Source organism: Pseudochaenichthys georgianus, unplaced genomic scaffold, assembly GCF_902827115.2.
Source record: "Pseudochaenichthys georgianus unplaced genomic scaffold, fPseGeo1.2 scaffold_965_arrow_ctg1, whole genome shotgun sequence".
Classification (NCBI taxonomy): domain Eukaryota; kingdom Metazoa; phylum Chordata; class Actinopteri; order Perciformes; family Channichthyidae; genus Pseudochaenichthys; species Pseudochaenichthys georgianus.
The window spans coordinates 16,658-33,500 of record NW_027263489.1 but is presented as its reverse complement, the minus strand read 5'-3'; the positions used below and the strand labels follow the sequence as shown (position 1 = coordinate 33,500).

Sequence of the window (16,843 nt, the reverse complement as noted above, 5' to 3'; positions counted from 1 at the left end):
GTACGTGTACCGTTACACCCCTACTATATACCAATTGGATCAAATATAAAAGTCAGCCGAATTACTATTGATACTGCAAGGAGACGTATTTTGTGAAAAGAAATTGAAGATGTTGTTTAATTGTTGATATATTTATGATCCATGTCAAGTATTCAGTTTTGGCAGCAGTTCTCCTGTTTGTCTCTCTCTATAAATAAAGAATTACGGCAGATGTGTAATATTTAATGCAGCCGAACCGTGTATTACAATGCCGTTATGTGATGACTTCCAAAGAGAAAAGCAAGCACACTCTGAATTAGGTATTATTTTATTTTTCGTTGTCGGATATCATATCTCCATATCATATCAACACCATATCCCAGCGTGCATTGCGGCTAAAACATCCAATCAACAAGCTTCAAGCTGAGGATCTTGGGTAATCAGTTTAGTGGGTTTGTGGTGTGTATCGCTCAAAATGTCCCGTCTGTTTCCGGTGACTTTATTTACGGCTAAAAAGCCCAAGATTATAGAATTAAATGAATAAATAAAAACAAGGATAATTGTGTGTTATTGTTGAGTAAATAACAGTGTGTTATTTAGAAAAGAATAATAAATTAGAAGGAAAAGATTTTAAAAAATACAGATTTCAGTATTTTGAGGCTCTGAGCCCCATTTCTTTTCCTCACAGACGGAAAAAAAGTCCGACATTATACGATTTAAAATAAAAACAAATAAATAAAAGATAAAACACTGGCATGTAATTTACGTTAGAATAAATAGAATGGTTTTGAATAATAGAGAATAAATCTACTTCACTTTACAGCCCCGCCCACTTTTGGGGAAACCAGCGCTGTCATTTGAACGGCGATCAAGCCTGAAGTCACAGAGCTCTTCTGATACTGTCCTTTCTTCTTAGAGGAAGTACAGAAACACGTAACTCTGGATTTGTTTTAATATTTGAGGTGCAATAAACGACACAGCAGCTTTTTGGCATGTTAAAACTATTATGTTCTGCCTCGCTCATGAGAGTAACAGCTGGCGAAATTACAGCCTCGCCTACTGATTTTAATTTAACCATATATCGAGCCCGATTGTCGATTTCAAAGGTGTGCTCTAAAATGATATTTATAAATAACTAATTATCATTATTATAAGCAAGACAATAAATGGCAAAGATATGTAGATATTCATAACTAACGTAACGTGGAAGAAAATATGCTTCTAGAAGATATGTAGAAAATAAACGTATTTGAGATACGTTCATAACAAACGCAACGTGGGAGAAAATACGTTTCGAGAAGATATGTAGAAAATAAACGTATTTGAGATACGTTCATAACTAACGTAACGTGGGAGAAAATACGTTTCTAGCTAAACGTAATTGAGAATGCAGTTTAGTTCTGTGGGAACGTAATTTTTAGGAGACAGGGTTGTGCTGTTACTGTGTGTTTCATGCTGTTGTGGGTCATGAATGACTGTTTTGTCTTTGTGTTGCCAGCTTTAATCTTGCTAAGGTAATCGTAGTGGGAGACGTTGCAGTTGGGAAAACATGTCTGATCAGCAGGTGAGAAGAAGTCATGAATAATAAGATCCATTAAACTTTAAAGGATTATGTGGCATTACATTTTTTGTTGAAATGTGATCTGATTTTTATTATGAAAGCATTACTTGTTCAAGCCTCTCCTCAGTAGTGCTGAAGGGCATCATTACAATGTCTTCAACAAAAACAAATGAAAACTGATTTGATAGAGATGATGCAATTTAACATTGTTCCAAAACAGAGCATGAAACTTATGTGAGGCACATCATGTTTATTACTTACGTTTAACTCTTGTCCCTAATTGAGTTATACGTTGATGTTCTCTTTTTGATAAAAACTAAAATTATTTCAAAGACCAATTACATTTCTAAGTTTTAGATGAGTGATCTCATTTTGCTTATTTTACCTTTTTGCTTAATCATAGAAGTGCTGGACATCTGCCAGATAAAACAAAGACACTTAGAAACTTACATTTTTTGATTACATTTTACTTATGTACTACTTGCCACAAAAATGTGCCAATCAAAATATAAACATAAACCAAGGCCCTTTCAGTCTGTGTGTGCGGTTAATTGTTTCCTTTTGAAGGAATTTGAACCAGTGACAAGCTTTTAGAAAAGAAAACGTTATAGAAGTAGCCAATTGTATAGCTGATGTTCTTGTTTGCTAATGTAGATTTTATCGAGGCATCAGTTCCTTGTATTGCTTTAGGAAATCACATAATTTCTGACAATTTATAGACCAAAATGATTAATCAAAAACAGTTAATAGTGGAGAAATAAATTGATAATAAAAGACATTGATGATTGTTGGTTCTCTTTCACTCTGCGCTCCTTTAAGGTTTCGTAAGGGTGCGTTTGATAAGAACTACAAAGCAACCATAGGGGTGGATTTTGAGATGGAGCGCTTCGAGGTGCTCGGTGTTCCCTTCAGTCTACAGCTGTAAGTATGTCACTACAAAACAGACAAAAACCAACTACCTCATTACATTACATTGCATTTAGCTGACGCTTTTATCCAAAGCGACTTACAATAAGTGCGTTCGACCAACAAAATACAAACTTGAAGAAAACAGAATCATATAAGTACATCAGGTTTCATAGAGCAAAAACATTTCAAGTGCTACTCAACTGGTAAGCCAGTCCTTTATTAGTATATAAGTGCTTTGTTAATAGTTCTATCGCTCGAAGTGGAGTCGAAAGAGATGAGTTTTCAGTCTGCGCCGGAAGGTGTGTAAGCTATCTGCTGTCCTGATGTCAATGGGGAGCTCATTCCACCATTTTGGAGCCAGGATAGCAAACCCACGTGTTTTTGCTGATGGGAACTTGGGTCCCCTTCGCAGCGAGGGTGCAGTGAGCCGTTTGGCTGATGCAGAGCGGAGTGCACGTGCTGGGGTGTACGGTTTAACCATGTCCTGGATGTAGGAAGGGCCAGATCCATTCGCAGCATGGTACGCAAGTACCATTGTCTTGAAGTGGATTCTAGCAGTTACCGGAAGCCAGCAGAGGAGCGGAGTAATGTGGGAGAATTTAGGAAGGTTGAAGACCAGACGAGCCGCTGCCTTCTGGATGAGCTGCAGAGGTCGGATGGCACATGCAGGTAGACCAGCCAGGAGGGAGTTGCAGTAGTCTAGGCGTGAGATGACGAGAGCCTGGACCTCACAAGTTTGACCTTGACATTATAACCTGTTCATGACTCTTAACTCAACGTGAAGGACACACTTGTTGCTTAATATTCCAACACCACAATCAAAGCTGTATCTGATCCATTTCAGGTGGGACACAGCGGGTCAGGAGCGCTTCAAATGCATCGCTTCAACATATTACAGAGGAGCACAAGGTGAATGAAGCTCTACAGCACACTGTTACAGATCTCATGATAGAGTATTGTGTATATTCTCTCACACACAAACACCTTTTCATTGTTTGTACTGTTTGTCTCTCCAGCCATTATAGTGGTGTTTGACCTGAGCAGCGTCAGCTCTTTAGCACATGCCAGGTAAGAAATAACGATACAATTATTGTACCATTCAAATACAAGTTGAGGCTGAATCACAAGTGTGTGTTTGTGTGTGTGTGTGTGTGTTTGTGTGTGCAGGCAGCGGCTGGAGGACGCCATGAAGGAAAATGACCCCTCCAGTGTTTTACTGTTCCTTGTCGGCACCAAGAAGGACCTCAGTGTGGGTGCAAGAATTCCAAAAATAAGACTCTTAATTAATAAGTGGATTGTCAACAACAACAAAAAACGGCAACAATGAAATACAAATTTGTAGATTTGTTAATGGTATGTTTAATGTTATTTTAATGGCTGGTGTCATTTTTCCTATTATATAAAGTAAAGATTTGGCATTTTGTCAACTCCTATCAAAATCAGCCAAATACGTTTCTGTAGATTGACTAACCATCGAATCAACTCATCAGTTTAGCTCTGAATATGTAACTTTGAGCAGAGTATCAACCTGATTCTATAGTGCCTTCAGTCTATTGTTCCCTGTTACATTGCCTCCTCTCTGTCTCTCTCTCCTCAGTCTCCTGAACAGTTGTCTCAGATTGAGCAGGAAGCCATCAGATTCTCTGAGGAAATCAAAGCCGAGTACTGGGCTGTGTCTGCCAAGTCAGATGGGATTCAGTCACACATCCCATCATCTGTCACCCCTTCACCCCTTCATGCTTTCATTTGATGTCTTTCCCTCTCACTAAACTGTCCGGTGCCTTGCTCAAGGGCACCACGGCAGGGCCCAGGAGGTGAACTGGGACCTCTCTAAGTAGCAGTCCACACACCATATTTTAAGTCTGTTCGGGGACTTGAACCAGCGACCCTATGGCTCCCAGTCGAAGCCCCTACTGACGGAGCCACTGCCGACAAATCTATGATAAAAACAAAACCAACCCCATCTACAAATACTCTGTGGTGCTTTATTTGTTTTGTAGATTTTAATTGATTAAAACAAATCTTTTTCTACAAATTGAGTATTACATTTGAGGCTACTCAAAAAGCAGTAGTTCATGGATTTATTGGGGCTATTTCCAGCTGCAGATTAATATAAATGTAGTAATAAGTGTCCGCCAAATTTGTTTTGTTTGTAAGCTCGTAAAGTTAAAGGTGAGCTGCGTTTCTTTTAAAAAAAAAAAAAAGAAGTTCTGTTTTCATTCAGTGCTTCCTACCAACTCACATTGGGTGTTTCTTTGAGGTTAAAACAATGTCAAAGGTCTTCCTCAGGAAGAAACTGCAAAGCTGAAATATCTCAAACTTTACGTCGTTAACATCCATGTTCACTTGCTAGCAGTTTTCTTTTCCCCTCCTGTTCCTCACACTGTCAGTCAGTGGAACAGCGACAGGAATGTGTATCGTTTGCACGAGACGGACTAAACGGAGGCTTACTTGTGAAGACTGTGTTCTTTCTGACAGTGCTGCTTGTAATGAAATGACTACATGTGCCCTCTTATCAGCAGTTGAGCCACAAAAGGATGTTTCTTCTTAGATCGCTTGCTTTGATGGATTTTACACATGCTATTACTGAAACGCAATGAAATGTGCCTTCATATCAAAGGGAACAAAGTCAAGAGAAAGACACTTCTATTCTTTCATTCTAATCCCTTTTATCATCTTGCGACCTACTTCATCAGAAATATAGTAAAAATAAGTATCCCAATACTCCTAATGCACCAGTGTGGCTCTTATGTTTCTAGAATGCATTGTTGGTACAGTATTATACAGCTCTATCATTCAAACCCTTTATGCTGTATCTCACATTGTTCCCTTTAAAGCCAAATCAATTATTTAATTTGAATGTGTGTTCCTCCCAGGGCTCACAGACAGCACTGAGGCCGATCGGACACCAACCAAGAGGAAATCCAACTGCTGCTGATCAGGAAATGGCCGCCTGGATACACTGTACTGAGCACACAGCAACACATGACGCCACAGAGGAGGGGGAAATCAGACTGAAATATGGACTCACCATGCACACTGTGGATATAATGAACAGACTGTATATAAAGTGATGACATAACTAAAACATGTATTTGTGTTGCTCTCAGATGGCCTGAGAGGAGGTTGTATATATTGATTTCTAAGTTAAGACAACAAGAAGTCCTCTCAGGAATGTTTTTACTGCTGGATGGAGTTACATTTGAAAGCTTTGTAATATGCTTGTTGAAGATTATTCTCCTTTTGTCTTTAATTACAGCTCATGGATTATGACTTGTAAATAAATTGGTTCTATCACCGTTTTGTGTTTTTGTTGAAGTAGAAAAGCTAAATAGCCGAACGAACTGTAATGTTTTGTAAAATGTGTCACATTCTGTTCCCAGCTAATCACATTTCCACACACACAAAGATGTACATCACATGACCAGACTAAGTGTTTTCCCGAAAGTAGCATATGGCAAGACTCAGGGTTTAATATGAACACTTTTATTAAAGGGATTACAGGTAAAGGTCATCAGCAGTGCCAAAGACATAATTCCTCCTCTCTAACGAACTACCAGGAACCAATCACAGCCTTGCTGAGAAAGTTGCAGTATCTTAATCTGGCGGGAGACGTAAAAAAACAAGTACTCGAAAACCATAATTACTTAAAACAAAATGCATATTCTGGGACCTTTATACTCGGCACACAGCAATATGAAGCACACCATTGAATACCAGCGCTGCCTGTTTGTACTGTGGCAGAGGCACAGCAAGAAGAAGAAGACATTAAAATGCGTAAGTCAAGAGGATACAGAGAAAAACTTGCGCACGACGACCACGAGAGATTTAATGTTTTTTTTTTTAACGACAATATATTTCTTTTACTGAAATAGCTGCGTGCACTTCTGATTATTATACACACAAAGAGATATACACGCAGTGGCAAGTCAGTGCGATGGTAGCCAATACGCTGAGAGACATTTCATCCACTGACGCATCTTCATTTTTACTGCTGGGAGTGAATTACAGCAGAAATGTATCACATCCGGCATGGTGGCACACTTCAAACCCCAGTGTCAAACGTGAAATACTCACTAAACATTAAAAACCCAAGGGATTCCAATTGGAGCCAACTTAAAGAATGACGCTCTGACACAGACATGATACTGACTTCCACTTGTTACTAAAAATCAATTGTTTAATAAATGACTGTTTCTTCACTTTCTCACATAGAAGTCCTCTCAACAACCACAGTTACCTCCAAAGGTGCATGTTGTTATAGGAGTCAACAATACAATAGAGGCTATACAGGAGCCGAACACATCAGGCAGTTGATCAGAATACAGTATTTCATGTTTGAGATAAACTCAGCTGACATGAGAGTTTCTCCTTGATTTAGATTTTTAAATCAGCCTCAACACTCACATTCGCAGTGTATGTGTGTTTGTGGTCACAGGTGTGTTTGTTTTAACAGATGTGAAGAGCGGAGGCTTGAGATTCAAACAGAAAAAAACTGTTTTTATTCATTGTGACGCATTCCATACAACAATTAAATGTCCTGATTGGCTTGGCAAAGCGCTCTTTTGGCAATCCACTAAGCACTTATAGAGGAAAAGTGGGGTTTTGAAGATGAGACTGTGCGCCTCTGTCAAAACCAGATTAAACTAAAAGCAATCGCTGAAGTAAAGAAGGTAGGGCAGCTTGTGTGACATTGTCTGTGTCGGTCCATATCCTATGTGTAACTGCTGTCTGATATTTAGCCTAAGTACCATTTTGAGATACATCATACGTGTACTTTTATTTAAGTAATATTTAATTGCAGGACTTTTAGTCTGCAATAAGTATTACAATTGAGTAGACCTATGGCGTGTGTATTTCTTTATTGTAAAATAACAACTGAGTGAAAAACGGAATATCCCCTCGTGAGTTACTAAAAGGCTGATCTTAATCCTAAATTCTTCTTCTCTATTCAACACTTTGCCTACACGTTGCATGTAACAACCGCGTGTTTGTAAATAGCCTACTGGACGCAGTAAGTCTACGATGAGGTATATTTATTGATCTCAAATTGGGAAAAAAATTCGTTACAGCAGCATACAAAAACAAGGCATTGCACATAAACTAAAGAGTAGAAAATAAACAATTATAAAATAGAAACACTTCAAAATAAAAACAGAACTAAAGAGTAGAAAATATACAAGATGATAGTGGTGGTCGTACAAGATGATAGTGGTGGTAATGGATAGTGGGTTGGCTGAAGATCGGAAGGTTGTGAGTTCAAAATCCCGCCAGGAACACCACCACAGTGTGCCCTTGAGGCACTTAGTCCTTAGTTAATCCAGGGAGAATGTCCCTGTAATTGGTAATTGTAAGTCGCTTTGGATAAAAGCGTCAGCTAAATGAAATGTAATGACAAATTGACCGTAAAGATAAAAATCGGTAAACTATCTGACAGATTAAACACTATTGAGGGACCACTTTTCAGCTCTCACTGTGTTTAAATTGCATGTCTGTTTCAGAGAGCAGAATCTAGAATGTATTGAAGGGAAACAGGCATTACTGTGATCCTGTACCATTAACTGACTGACGCTCAGGAAATCCTCCATCATTTTATCACCATGGAGGATGCATGTAAAAGAAAATACATTATCATTTATAAAATATCTGATCATACTACAATGAAGGATCACTGCACATCATAACAAAGACGAAAAATAGTTCATAATAATAATAATTAATAAATAATAATTCCTTGCATTTATTATAGCGCTTTTCCAGTGCTCAAAGCGCTTTACTTATTACATCATCTGTTCAATATCAACTTCAGATGCGTTGTAGGCTACTGCAGAAACGGGTTGGTTATTATTCAGAATAAAAAAAATGGCAAGCGCACACAAACTGAGATTATTAGAGATTGTATTCGTTTCCAAAATTAACGAAAGCGCCAGAAACACACAAAAAGGAGCAATTTATCCTAACGAGAGAAAAACAAAACACGGGATGAAGCTGCTGCGGCCTACTATAGGAAAATAAACTAACCTACTGCACATGTATAAAAGGAAAAATAATTCCTAGCCTTTAATTAAACAAAACATATATTTAACAAGTAGGCCTGAGATTTGGTAAAAGGCCTCTCTTGGTCACGTACCTGCGTCATTGTCATGGAAACCGAACGTTGGGGCTGCAGCTGCTGTCCGCTCTGAGCTCACTTTGCACTTGGACTCTGACCAGAGCACACCTTTTGCAAAACTCACCTGTGGAGAGAAAACTCTTTGAGATTCAACCTGCTGGAAAACAAAACTTCTGAGAAACAAAACTACTATAAAACACAACTACTGTATCCCTGATCTGCTGTGGAAACCCGGAGAGGCTGAACAAGACCCCCAGAGGAGGAGCAGCACCTGCCGCTGGCCATAGGCCGTGTTGGGAAACTACACTCAAAGTAAAAAGGAAAAAAAAAACGTTAAAAATACACAATTGTTGCCTTATAATTGTTCATATATCCCCTTAATATATTACAAAGCTGTTTCTGTGTGGAAATTAGTGCAATATTTTTAGTTTAGAGGTGAAAAGTTTATAGAATGTTGGCATTTATTTTGCTCAAAATCCAATTTGGAGAAAGCAGAAACTCACTCACGTTTTTTCCGTGTAAAATTAATATTTGTTGATAAGACCTACTTTTTTTTAGCACTAGATGTGTGTAATGTATTTATAAAGAGTGCAGTGATTTGAAAACACAGTTATGTTTGATTTAATTGCGAGATATCGTCGAAAAACGACCCAAAAATTACAAAAACAAAATGGCGATTGGGCCTAATTTCATAGAATGCTAAATAATATAATAATATGTCCAAGTTATGCACCATGGCAACGACGCACAATTCCCTGCAGGGCACGTTCTTGTTCGTTCTGATTGTTGAAGCTTTATTGATTGGAGAAAAGGCTACTCCTTCTAATGTATCATATTAATTAAGCTTTCCTCCTAACATTACATATTGAAACGGATTTTCTTGTTTAGTTTTAGAGGGGGGTAGATTTGTGCGCGGTCTGCGTCCGAGATGACGAACTCCTACTTAAACTAGGAACATAATTAGGCCTACTTATAAACTAAAGGAAAGTCTGCAAACTGTGGTCATTTTAGATTATATTACTGTAGTCAATTCTGCGCAATGGATATGAATGTATATATAAATCAACCCTGTCTCCTAAAAATTACGTTCCCACAGAACTAAACTGCATTCTCAATTATGTTTAGCTAGAAACGTATTTTCTCCCACGTTACGTTAGTTATGAACGTATCTCAAATACGTTTATTTTCTACATATCTTCTAGAAACGTATTTTCTCCCACGTTGCGTTTGTTATGAACGTATCTCAAATACGTTTATTTTCTACATATCTTCTAGAAGCATATTTTCTTCCACGTTATGTTAGTTATGAATATCTACATATCTTTGCCATTTATTGTCTTGCTTATAATAATGATAATTAGTTATTTATAAATATCATTTTAGAGCACACCTTTGAAATCGACAATCGGGCTCGATATATGGTTAAATTAAAATCAGTAGGCGAGGCTGTAATTTCGCCAGCTGTTACTCTCATGAGCGAGGCAGAACATAATAGTTTTAACATGCCAAAAAGCTGCTGTGTCGTTTATTGCACCTCAAACATTAAAACAAATCCAGAGTTACGTGTTTCTGTACTTCCTCTAAGAAGAAAGGACAGTATCAGAAGAGCTCTGTGACTTCAGGCTTGATCGCCGTTCAAATGACAGCGCTGGTTTCCCCAAAAGTGGGCGGGGCTGTAAAGTGAAGTAGCCTAGATTTACTCTCATCTATTATTCAAAACCATTCTATTTATTCTAACGTAAATTACATGCCAGTGTTTTATCTTTTATTTATTTGTTTTTATTTTAAATCGTATAATGTCGGACTTTTTTTCCGTCTGTGAGGAAAAGAAATGGGGCTCAGAGCCTCAAAATACTGAAATCTGTATTTTTTTAAATCTTTTCCTTCTAATTTATTATTCTTTTCTAAATAACACACTGTTATTTACTCAACAATAACACACAATTATCCTTGTTTTTATTTATTCATTTAATTCTATAATCTTGGGCTTTTTAGCCGTAAATAAAGTCACCGGAAACAGACGGGACATTTTGAGCGATACACACCACAAACCCACTAAACTGATTACCCAAGATCCTCAGCTTGAAGCTTGTTGATTGGATGTTTTAGCCGCAATGCACGCTGGGATATGGTGTTGATATGATATGGAGATATGATATCCGACAACGAAAAATAAAATAATACCTAATTCAGAGTGTGCTTGCTTTTCTCTTTGGAAGTCATCACATAACGGCATTGTAATACACGGTTCGGCTGCATTAAATATTACACATCTGCCGTAATTCTTTATTTATAGAGAGAGACAAACAGGAGAACTGCTGCCAAAACTGAATACTTGACGTGGATCATAAATATATCAACAATTAAACAACATCTTCAATTTCTTTTCACAAAATACGTCTCCTTGCAGTATCAATAGTAATTCGGCTGACTTTTATATTTGATCCAATTGGTATATAGGTTATATTTACACCATAACGGTGCACAGCTGATAGAAAAGGACTTGTAGTTTTTAAAGATATTACTGATTTTCTTTGAATATAAGAATATAAATACTGAGTTGAGAGAATAGTCAGGGGATTTGGGTGATGGGAGACACATCTATGGAATCACAATTTCAATAGCTTACTATTAAATGACGGATAGCCTATGCCTTTCTGTCTGTGATGTTTTACAAATCAGATATTAATGTGTAGAAGTAAAACAAGAGAAATAGTATAGCAATATCCTGTAAAATTATGTAAAAACATGAATAAAACTACACATCTTCAGATGTTATACATAAGTGTCTACACTAATAATACAAAGTTATTATTAGTATGCTGTGTGTACCTTGTGTGCACCGCCTAGTGGTTAAAGCATGTTATTGAATTATTTTTGTTGAATAATCTTATTTGATCAAAACAATATTAAGAGTACATACTTTCATAGGGGGAAAGTAGAAGGTCAATGATAGAAATATAGAATATAAAAAGTCAAGAAGATACTAAGTGATCTCTACAATAAAACAGTTTAGTGCTGGATGTACAAAGATATTAATAGGAGGATGTGCAAAACAGAAAAACGAATTAACCTTTATTAACACATTAAAAAATACTTTAGGTTAAGGTCTTCTTTTAAACAAGAAAAAAGCTCTGGGGGTATCTATCTACAGATGAATATTAAGCCTGACAAAGTACTTAACGTCTAAAATATTGCTTTCCTGCAATGTTAACTATGTTGAAACACTTATTTTAAATGATATTATACACATTAATTATACTCTTATGTATGTAGATAGAATAAGAAATGTGCAGAATATGACAGTTTAATGGTGGAGGTATACAGTACACACATATTGATAGATGTCTGTTGAGGAACCTGCGACCCAAGTTGTGTATAAGATCAATACACCTTAGAAAACCTTGAAATCTTGAAAGGGATATGCAAAATAGCCATTATACAGTTTTTAATTAACTATTAGTAGAGAATAACGAGTAATGAATATACTTTATAAAGATCTGCAGATAAATGTTTAGTCTTCTCAAGCACCAACTATCAAATATCTCTCCTGATTGTTGGCACTTGACAATCACCTTCCCTGAATTGTATTCAGGTGTAACTAAAGTCTGCTTTAAGGGTTGTTTATATTCCACATCATTAATCAGAATCTGCAAAGTAACTAAACTAAATGTAGTGGAGTAAAAATACCAGGTTAACCTCTGAATTGTAGTGGAGTAGAATAACAAAGTAACAATGAGCTGTCGTGTGGGTATATATTAATGCTGCCCATTATGGATACAAGCGATTTTCACCCATTTAGTAATTACATGTTTTAAATGTGTACACACCAATGTGTTTCCTATCGCCTAAACCTCCAGGGCTGTACACAGTTTAATACTGTCAACTTCTACATTTGGGAAAAACGTCTTTTAAAACTACAATTCCCAGTAGAGACGTGCCATAGAGAACATGTTGCGAAACACAATAGCCAGCATGTGTAGTTCTGGTGGGGCGTTCGAGTCCAGTTTTGAATAGTCTGCCGTGGTTTCGTTCCATTTCAAAGAGCTTGACGCTCGGCGTAACCTTGGCGCAACATCACGGGGTTTGTCAACGGGACTGTAGTCCCAAACGATAGCTGGGGATTATGGGTAGTGTAGTGTCTTGGGCCATCCTAAATCTCGAAATGTCCCGTCTGTTTCTGGTGACTTTATTTACGGCTAAAAAGCATGCTAAAATGCCCAAGATTATAGAATTAAACGAATAAATAAAAACAAGGATAATTGTGTGCTATTGTTGAGTAAATAACAGTGTGTTATTTAGAAAAGAATAACAAATTAGAAGGAAGAGATTTTAAAAAATACAGATTTCAGTATTTTGAATCTCTAAACCCCATTTCTTTTCCTCAAAGACGACAAAAAAAGTCCGACATTATACGATTTAAAATAAAAACAAATAAATAAAAAGATAACACACTGGCATGTAATACGTTAGAATAAATAGAATGGTTTTGAATAATAGATGACAGTAAAATCTACTTCACTTTACAGCCCCGCCCACTTTTGGGGAAACCAACGCTGTCATTTGAACGGCGATCAAGTCTGAAGCCACAGAGCTCTTCTGTTACTGTCCTTTCTTCTTAGAGGAAGTACAGAAACACGTAACTCTGGATTTGTTTTAATGTTTGAGGTGCAATGAACGACACAGCAGCTTTTTGGCATGTTAAAACTATTATGTTCTGCCTCGCACATGAGAGTAACAGCTGGCGAAATTACAGCCTCGCCTACTGATTTTAATTTAACCATATATCGAGCCCGATTGTCGATTTCAAAGGTGTGCTCTAAAATGATATTTATAAATGACTATTATCATTATTATAAGCAAGACAATAAATGGCAAAGATATGTAGAAAATAAACGTATTTCAGATACGTTCATAAGGAACATAACCTGGGAGAAAACATGTTTCTAGAAGATATGTAGAAAATAAACGTATTTGAGATACGTTCATAACAAACGTAACGTGGGAGTAAATACGTTTCTAGCTAAACGTAATTGAGAATGCAGTTTAGTTCTGTGGGAACGTAATTTTTAGGAGACAGGGTTGATATAAATGCACCCTCTTCTTTGGAACCAAAGTTTGTCCACACATAGCCTACACCGTTTTTTCTCGGGATCTGGGTATTGCATTCCCCACAGTCAGCATTTATTTGTTTTCACATTTTGTAATGTTGCATTTTGGTTTAAAGAAGGCTCTGCTGCTGCGGAAGAAGCGGTGTGTAAAATGCGCAGAGCAAGCTTCTCCTTTACTTGTCCAACACATATAGAGTGCCGTTTATGTGCACTTCTGTTTTATAAAAAAAAGAGTTTGGAGATATTAAAATAACGAAAATAATATTGCCAATAACAAAAATCCCAATTAGTATATTTCTTGTCGTCACTGTTTATCAGAAAAAGAATATAATGTATTATCCCCAGTGTTATTCTATAGCCACAATTATGTTTTAGCAGGCTTTTAACAGGTTCTCCTGTCATGTCTTGTAAATTAAAGTCATAGTTGTGCTTTTTTTTTCTCCAATCATTGATAATTGCTAAATAATCCCACATATTACCTGTGAAATCCTTACACTCTGAATTGTAGAGTAGAGTCTGTAGAGTCTACGTTGTAGACGATGGTGTATCACTCCCCTCTCGTCCAGCAGCTCCCACCTGCAAGTATTTGCTACAGGATTTGAAATCCTTTGCCTCTATCAGGACTGATGAAGCCTCAGGCATCTTCAAACACGTCTTGCTGGGTCGATAAGTCAAATGTTGCACCAGAGCTTTTATTAATATATTACTTAATTTTTTATATCGTTTTTACTTTTGGATAAAAAATGTGATGATGGTCGATGCTGATACCAGAGGTAAGTTAACATGGTATGGTTGTGTATTCTTTCTTTTTAAAGTATGGCTTTGCAAGACAGGTAAGTAAATCGTTTAAGACAGTGGTTACACTAATTCAAGCACATTTACTCAAGTACTGCTCAGTTTTTTCTAGGTGCAACATATAGTGCTAAAGCAGTGACCATTAACATCACGAAAAGTCTCCAAGTCTCTTTCAGGTTTTCTAACAGGTCTCCAGCATTACCCACGCTGCATCAACCTTCCTACAAAAAGCAACTCTGTGGAAGACTGAAACTCAAGGATGTTCCAGGGTGTTCAGACGAAGAAGATGAGTTACTGCAGACCACACGAAAAGACAGGATGACAACTGATTAAGAGCGGGTTGTCGTTTGGGGCTTAGTAAGTGATCCCCTCACAAGGATTGTATTTATTATTGGAGTTTTATCATATTTGTCCATCATTGAAGGTTACGTTTAACAGCTTGCAACAGTTCAGAGGTTGTATATTTGAGTATTTATTGTTTGTGTTTCTGTCTCACAGGGCAGGACTCCTCTTGGTGTTTTTGGCAGCTGAGAGTGGATCACCAACCGATGATCCCAGAAAGACCCAGCACCACAGCAGACCGCTCTCAGCTTAGTCCCAGACCCTGTGAGTACAGTAAGGACCTCCATGCCCTTCACCCCAGCCCCCGACAACCCCCGCTCCACCCACCAGCCGAGAGGACGAGGAGCTCCCCAGCCCGACCAGCACAGAGGACGTTGTTACATCTTCTTCTTCTTCTTCTTCTTCTTCTTCTTCTTCTTCTTCTTCTTCTTCTTCTTCTTCTTCTTCTTCTTCTTCTTCTTCTTCTTCTTCTTCTTCTTCTTCTTCTTCTTCTTCTTCTTCTTCTTCTTCTTCTTCTTCTTCTGTGCTGGTGGGATCGGGAAGCTCCTCACACACACAGGAAGCTTTCACCACCTCCACATCTGTGCTCAGGAAACAAGAAGGAAATATGACTTTGAATGACATCTTGAATTAATAAATAAACATTTATCATACATGATTTTGTTTGAATACTCAATTCTGATTGGTAAATGTGGACATTTCAGAGGTTAATACTCGCTAACACAACTCTGCTAAGGATCTAGTGACCCTTAGCAGAGGTGTGCTAAGAATGATAAAGGGACTACGTGCAGTCCTCTCAATCCGCAGAAAGAAGTCCGGCCGGTATAACGTCAGCTGTGGACAACAAACATTAGATTGCCTCAAATATTCATTTTTATATTTGTGGAGAGCACCAAACGTTGGATTCTTGAAGGCTAAACTCTCCCGTAAAGAAAAGAAAAAGAGAACAAAAGAAGGAAAGAGGCGTCGGGATCCATGATTATTCTGCCAGAACTATATGATGTACTCAGGTAGAAGTACCGAAGTGTAGGAATACTCTGTTACAAGTAAAAGCCCTGCTTAATGTTACTCAATCACAAAAATAAACTTATTAGCATCAAAATATACATAAAGTATCAAAAGTAAAAGTATCATTATGCAGATTTCAGAATAATATAGTATATGTTTTCATTGTAATGTTTATCAAAGCTTGTAATGTGTAGCTAGTTTTAATTACTTTGAGGCTGAAGCTTGTGATTTTACTCCAGGTTTCATTTTTTTGTTCTGTTGACTGTATTCACATCATTAATCCAATTGTGAAAATGTACTAAAGGTACTTAATAAATGTAATGGAGTACATGATTTAACTCTGAAAGATAGATAGGTACTTTATTGATCCCAATTTGGGAAATGTTTGCGTTGCAGCAGCATAAAAACACAAGGCAATGTGCATAAGAAAAATTAAGACACAGAAATAGTCCAAAATATTTCAGAAATAGAAATAAAATAGCATAAAAAAGTTATAAGTTAAAAAAAATATATATATGTGGAAAATATACATGTGGAAATTTCCAGTAACAAATATAATGCAGGATATTATTTTGCAAGAATGGATTATTCAATATGAAATAGAATGTGAATGTAAAATGTACAGTGGGAGTTGAAGTCCAGTTATTAAGAGAAGCTATGGAGCAGAGAGTTCTCTGCCAGCCAGAGGTGATTTGTTATAGAGAGTTATTGCAGTGGGCAGGAATGTTTTCCTGTATCTGTCCTTGTGACAGCGGAGCTGCAGCAGTCTGTTGGAGAAGGAGATCCGCTGGCCATAATTACCCATTCAAATGAGAAGACACTTGATTTTTGGAGATACACTGATGTTGATAATCATCAGTGAATTGTGTAGGAACACCCTGTGGCCGCAGGGTAGAGCTGTTTCTCAGGTATTCACTCATACAGGGAGAATCTCATTAATTGAATGTTTGTCTGTCTGCTGTCAGTCAGCAGATTCAGTTCGGTGCTGTGAGACTCATTTTGCTTTGTTCTGGATTTATTTTCTAA

General features: G+C 37.3%; 1 protein-coding gene across 1 annotated transcript; it reads left to right on the top strand.

Moving 5' to 3' along the window:
• Positions 1-1,477: 1,477 nt before the first annotated feature.
• LOC117444864 (ras-related protein Rab-34-like) lies at positions 1,478-4,402 on the top strand (the record flags this gene model as incomplete). Its single annotated transcript, XM_034080243.2, has 6 exons — positions 1,478-1,543; positions 2,360-2,461; positions 3,294-3,358; positions 3,466-3,517; positions 3,617-3,698; positions 4,047-4,402. Coding segments are annotated over 6 exons (520 nt in total), but the record flags the coding sequence as incomplete, so codon positions are not given.
• Between the last annotated feature and the right edge of the window lie 12,441 nt (positions 4,403-16,843).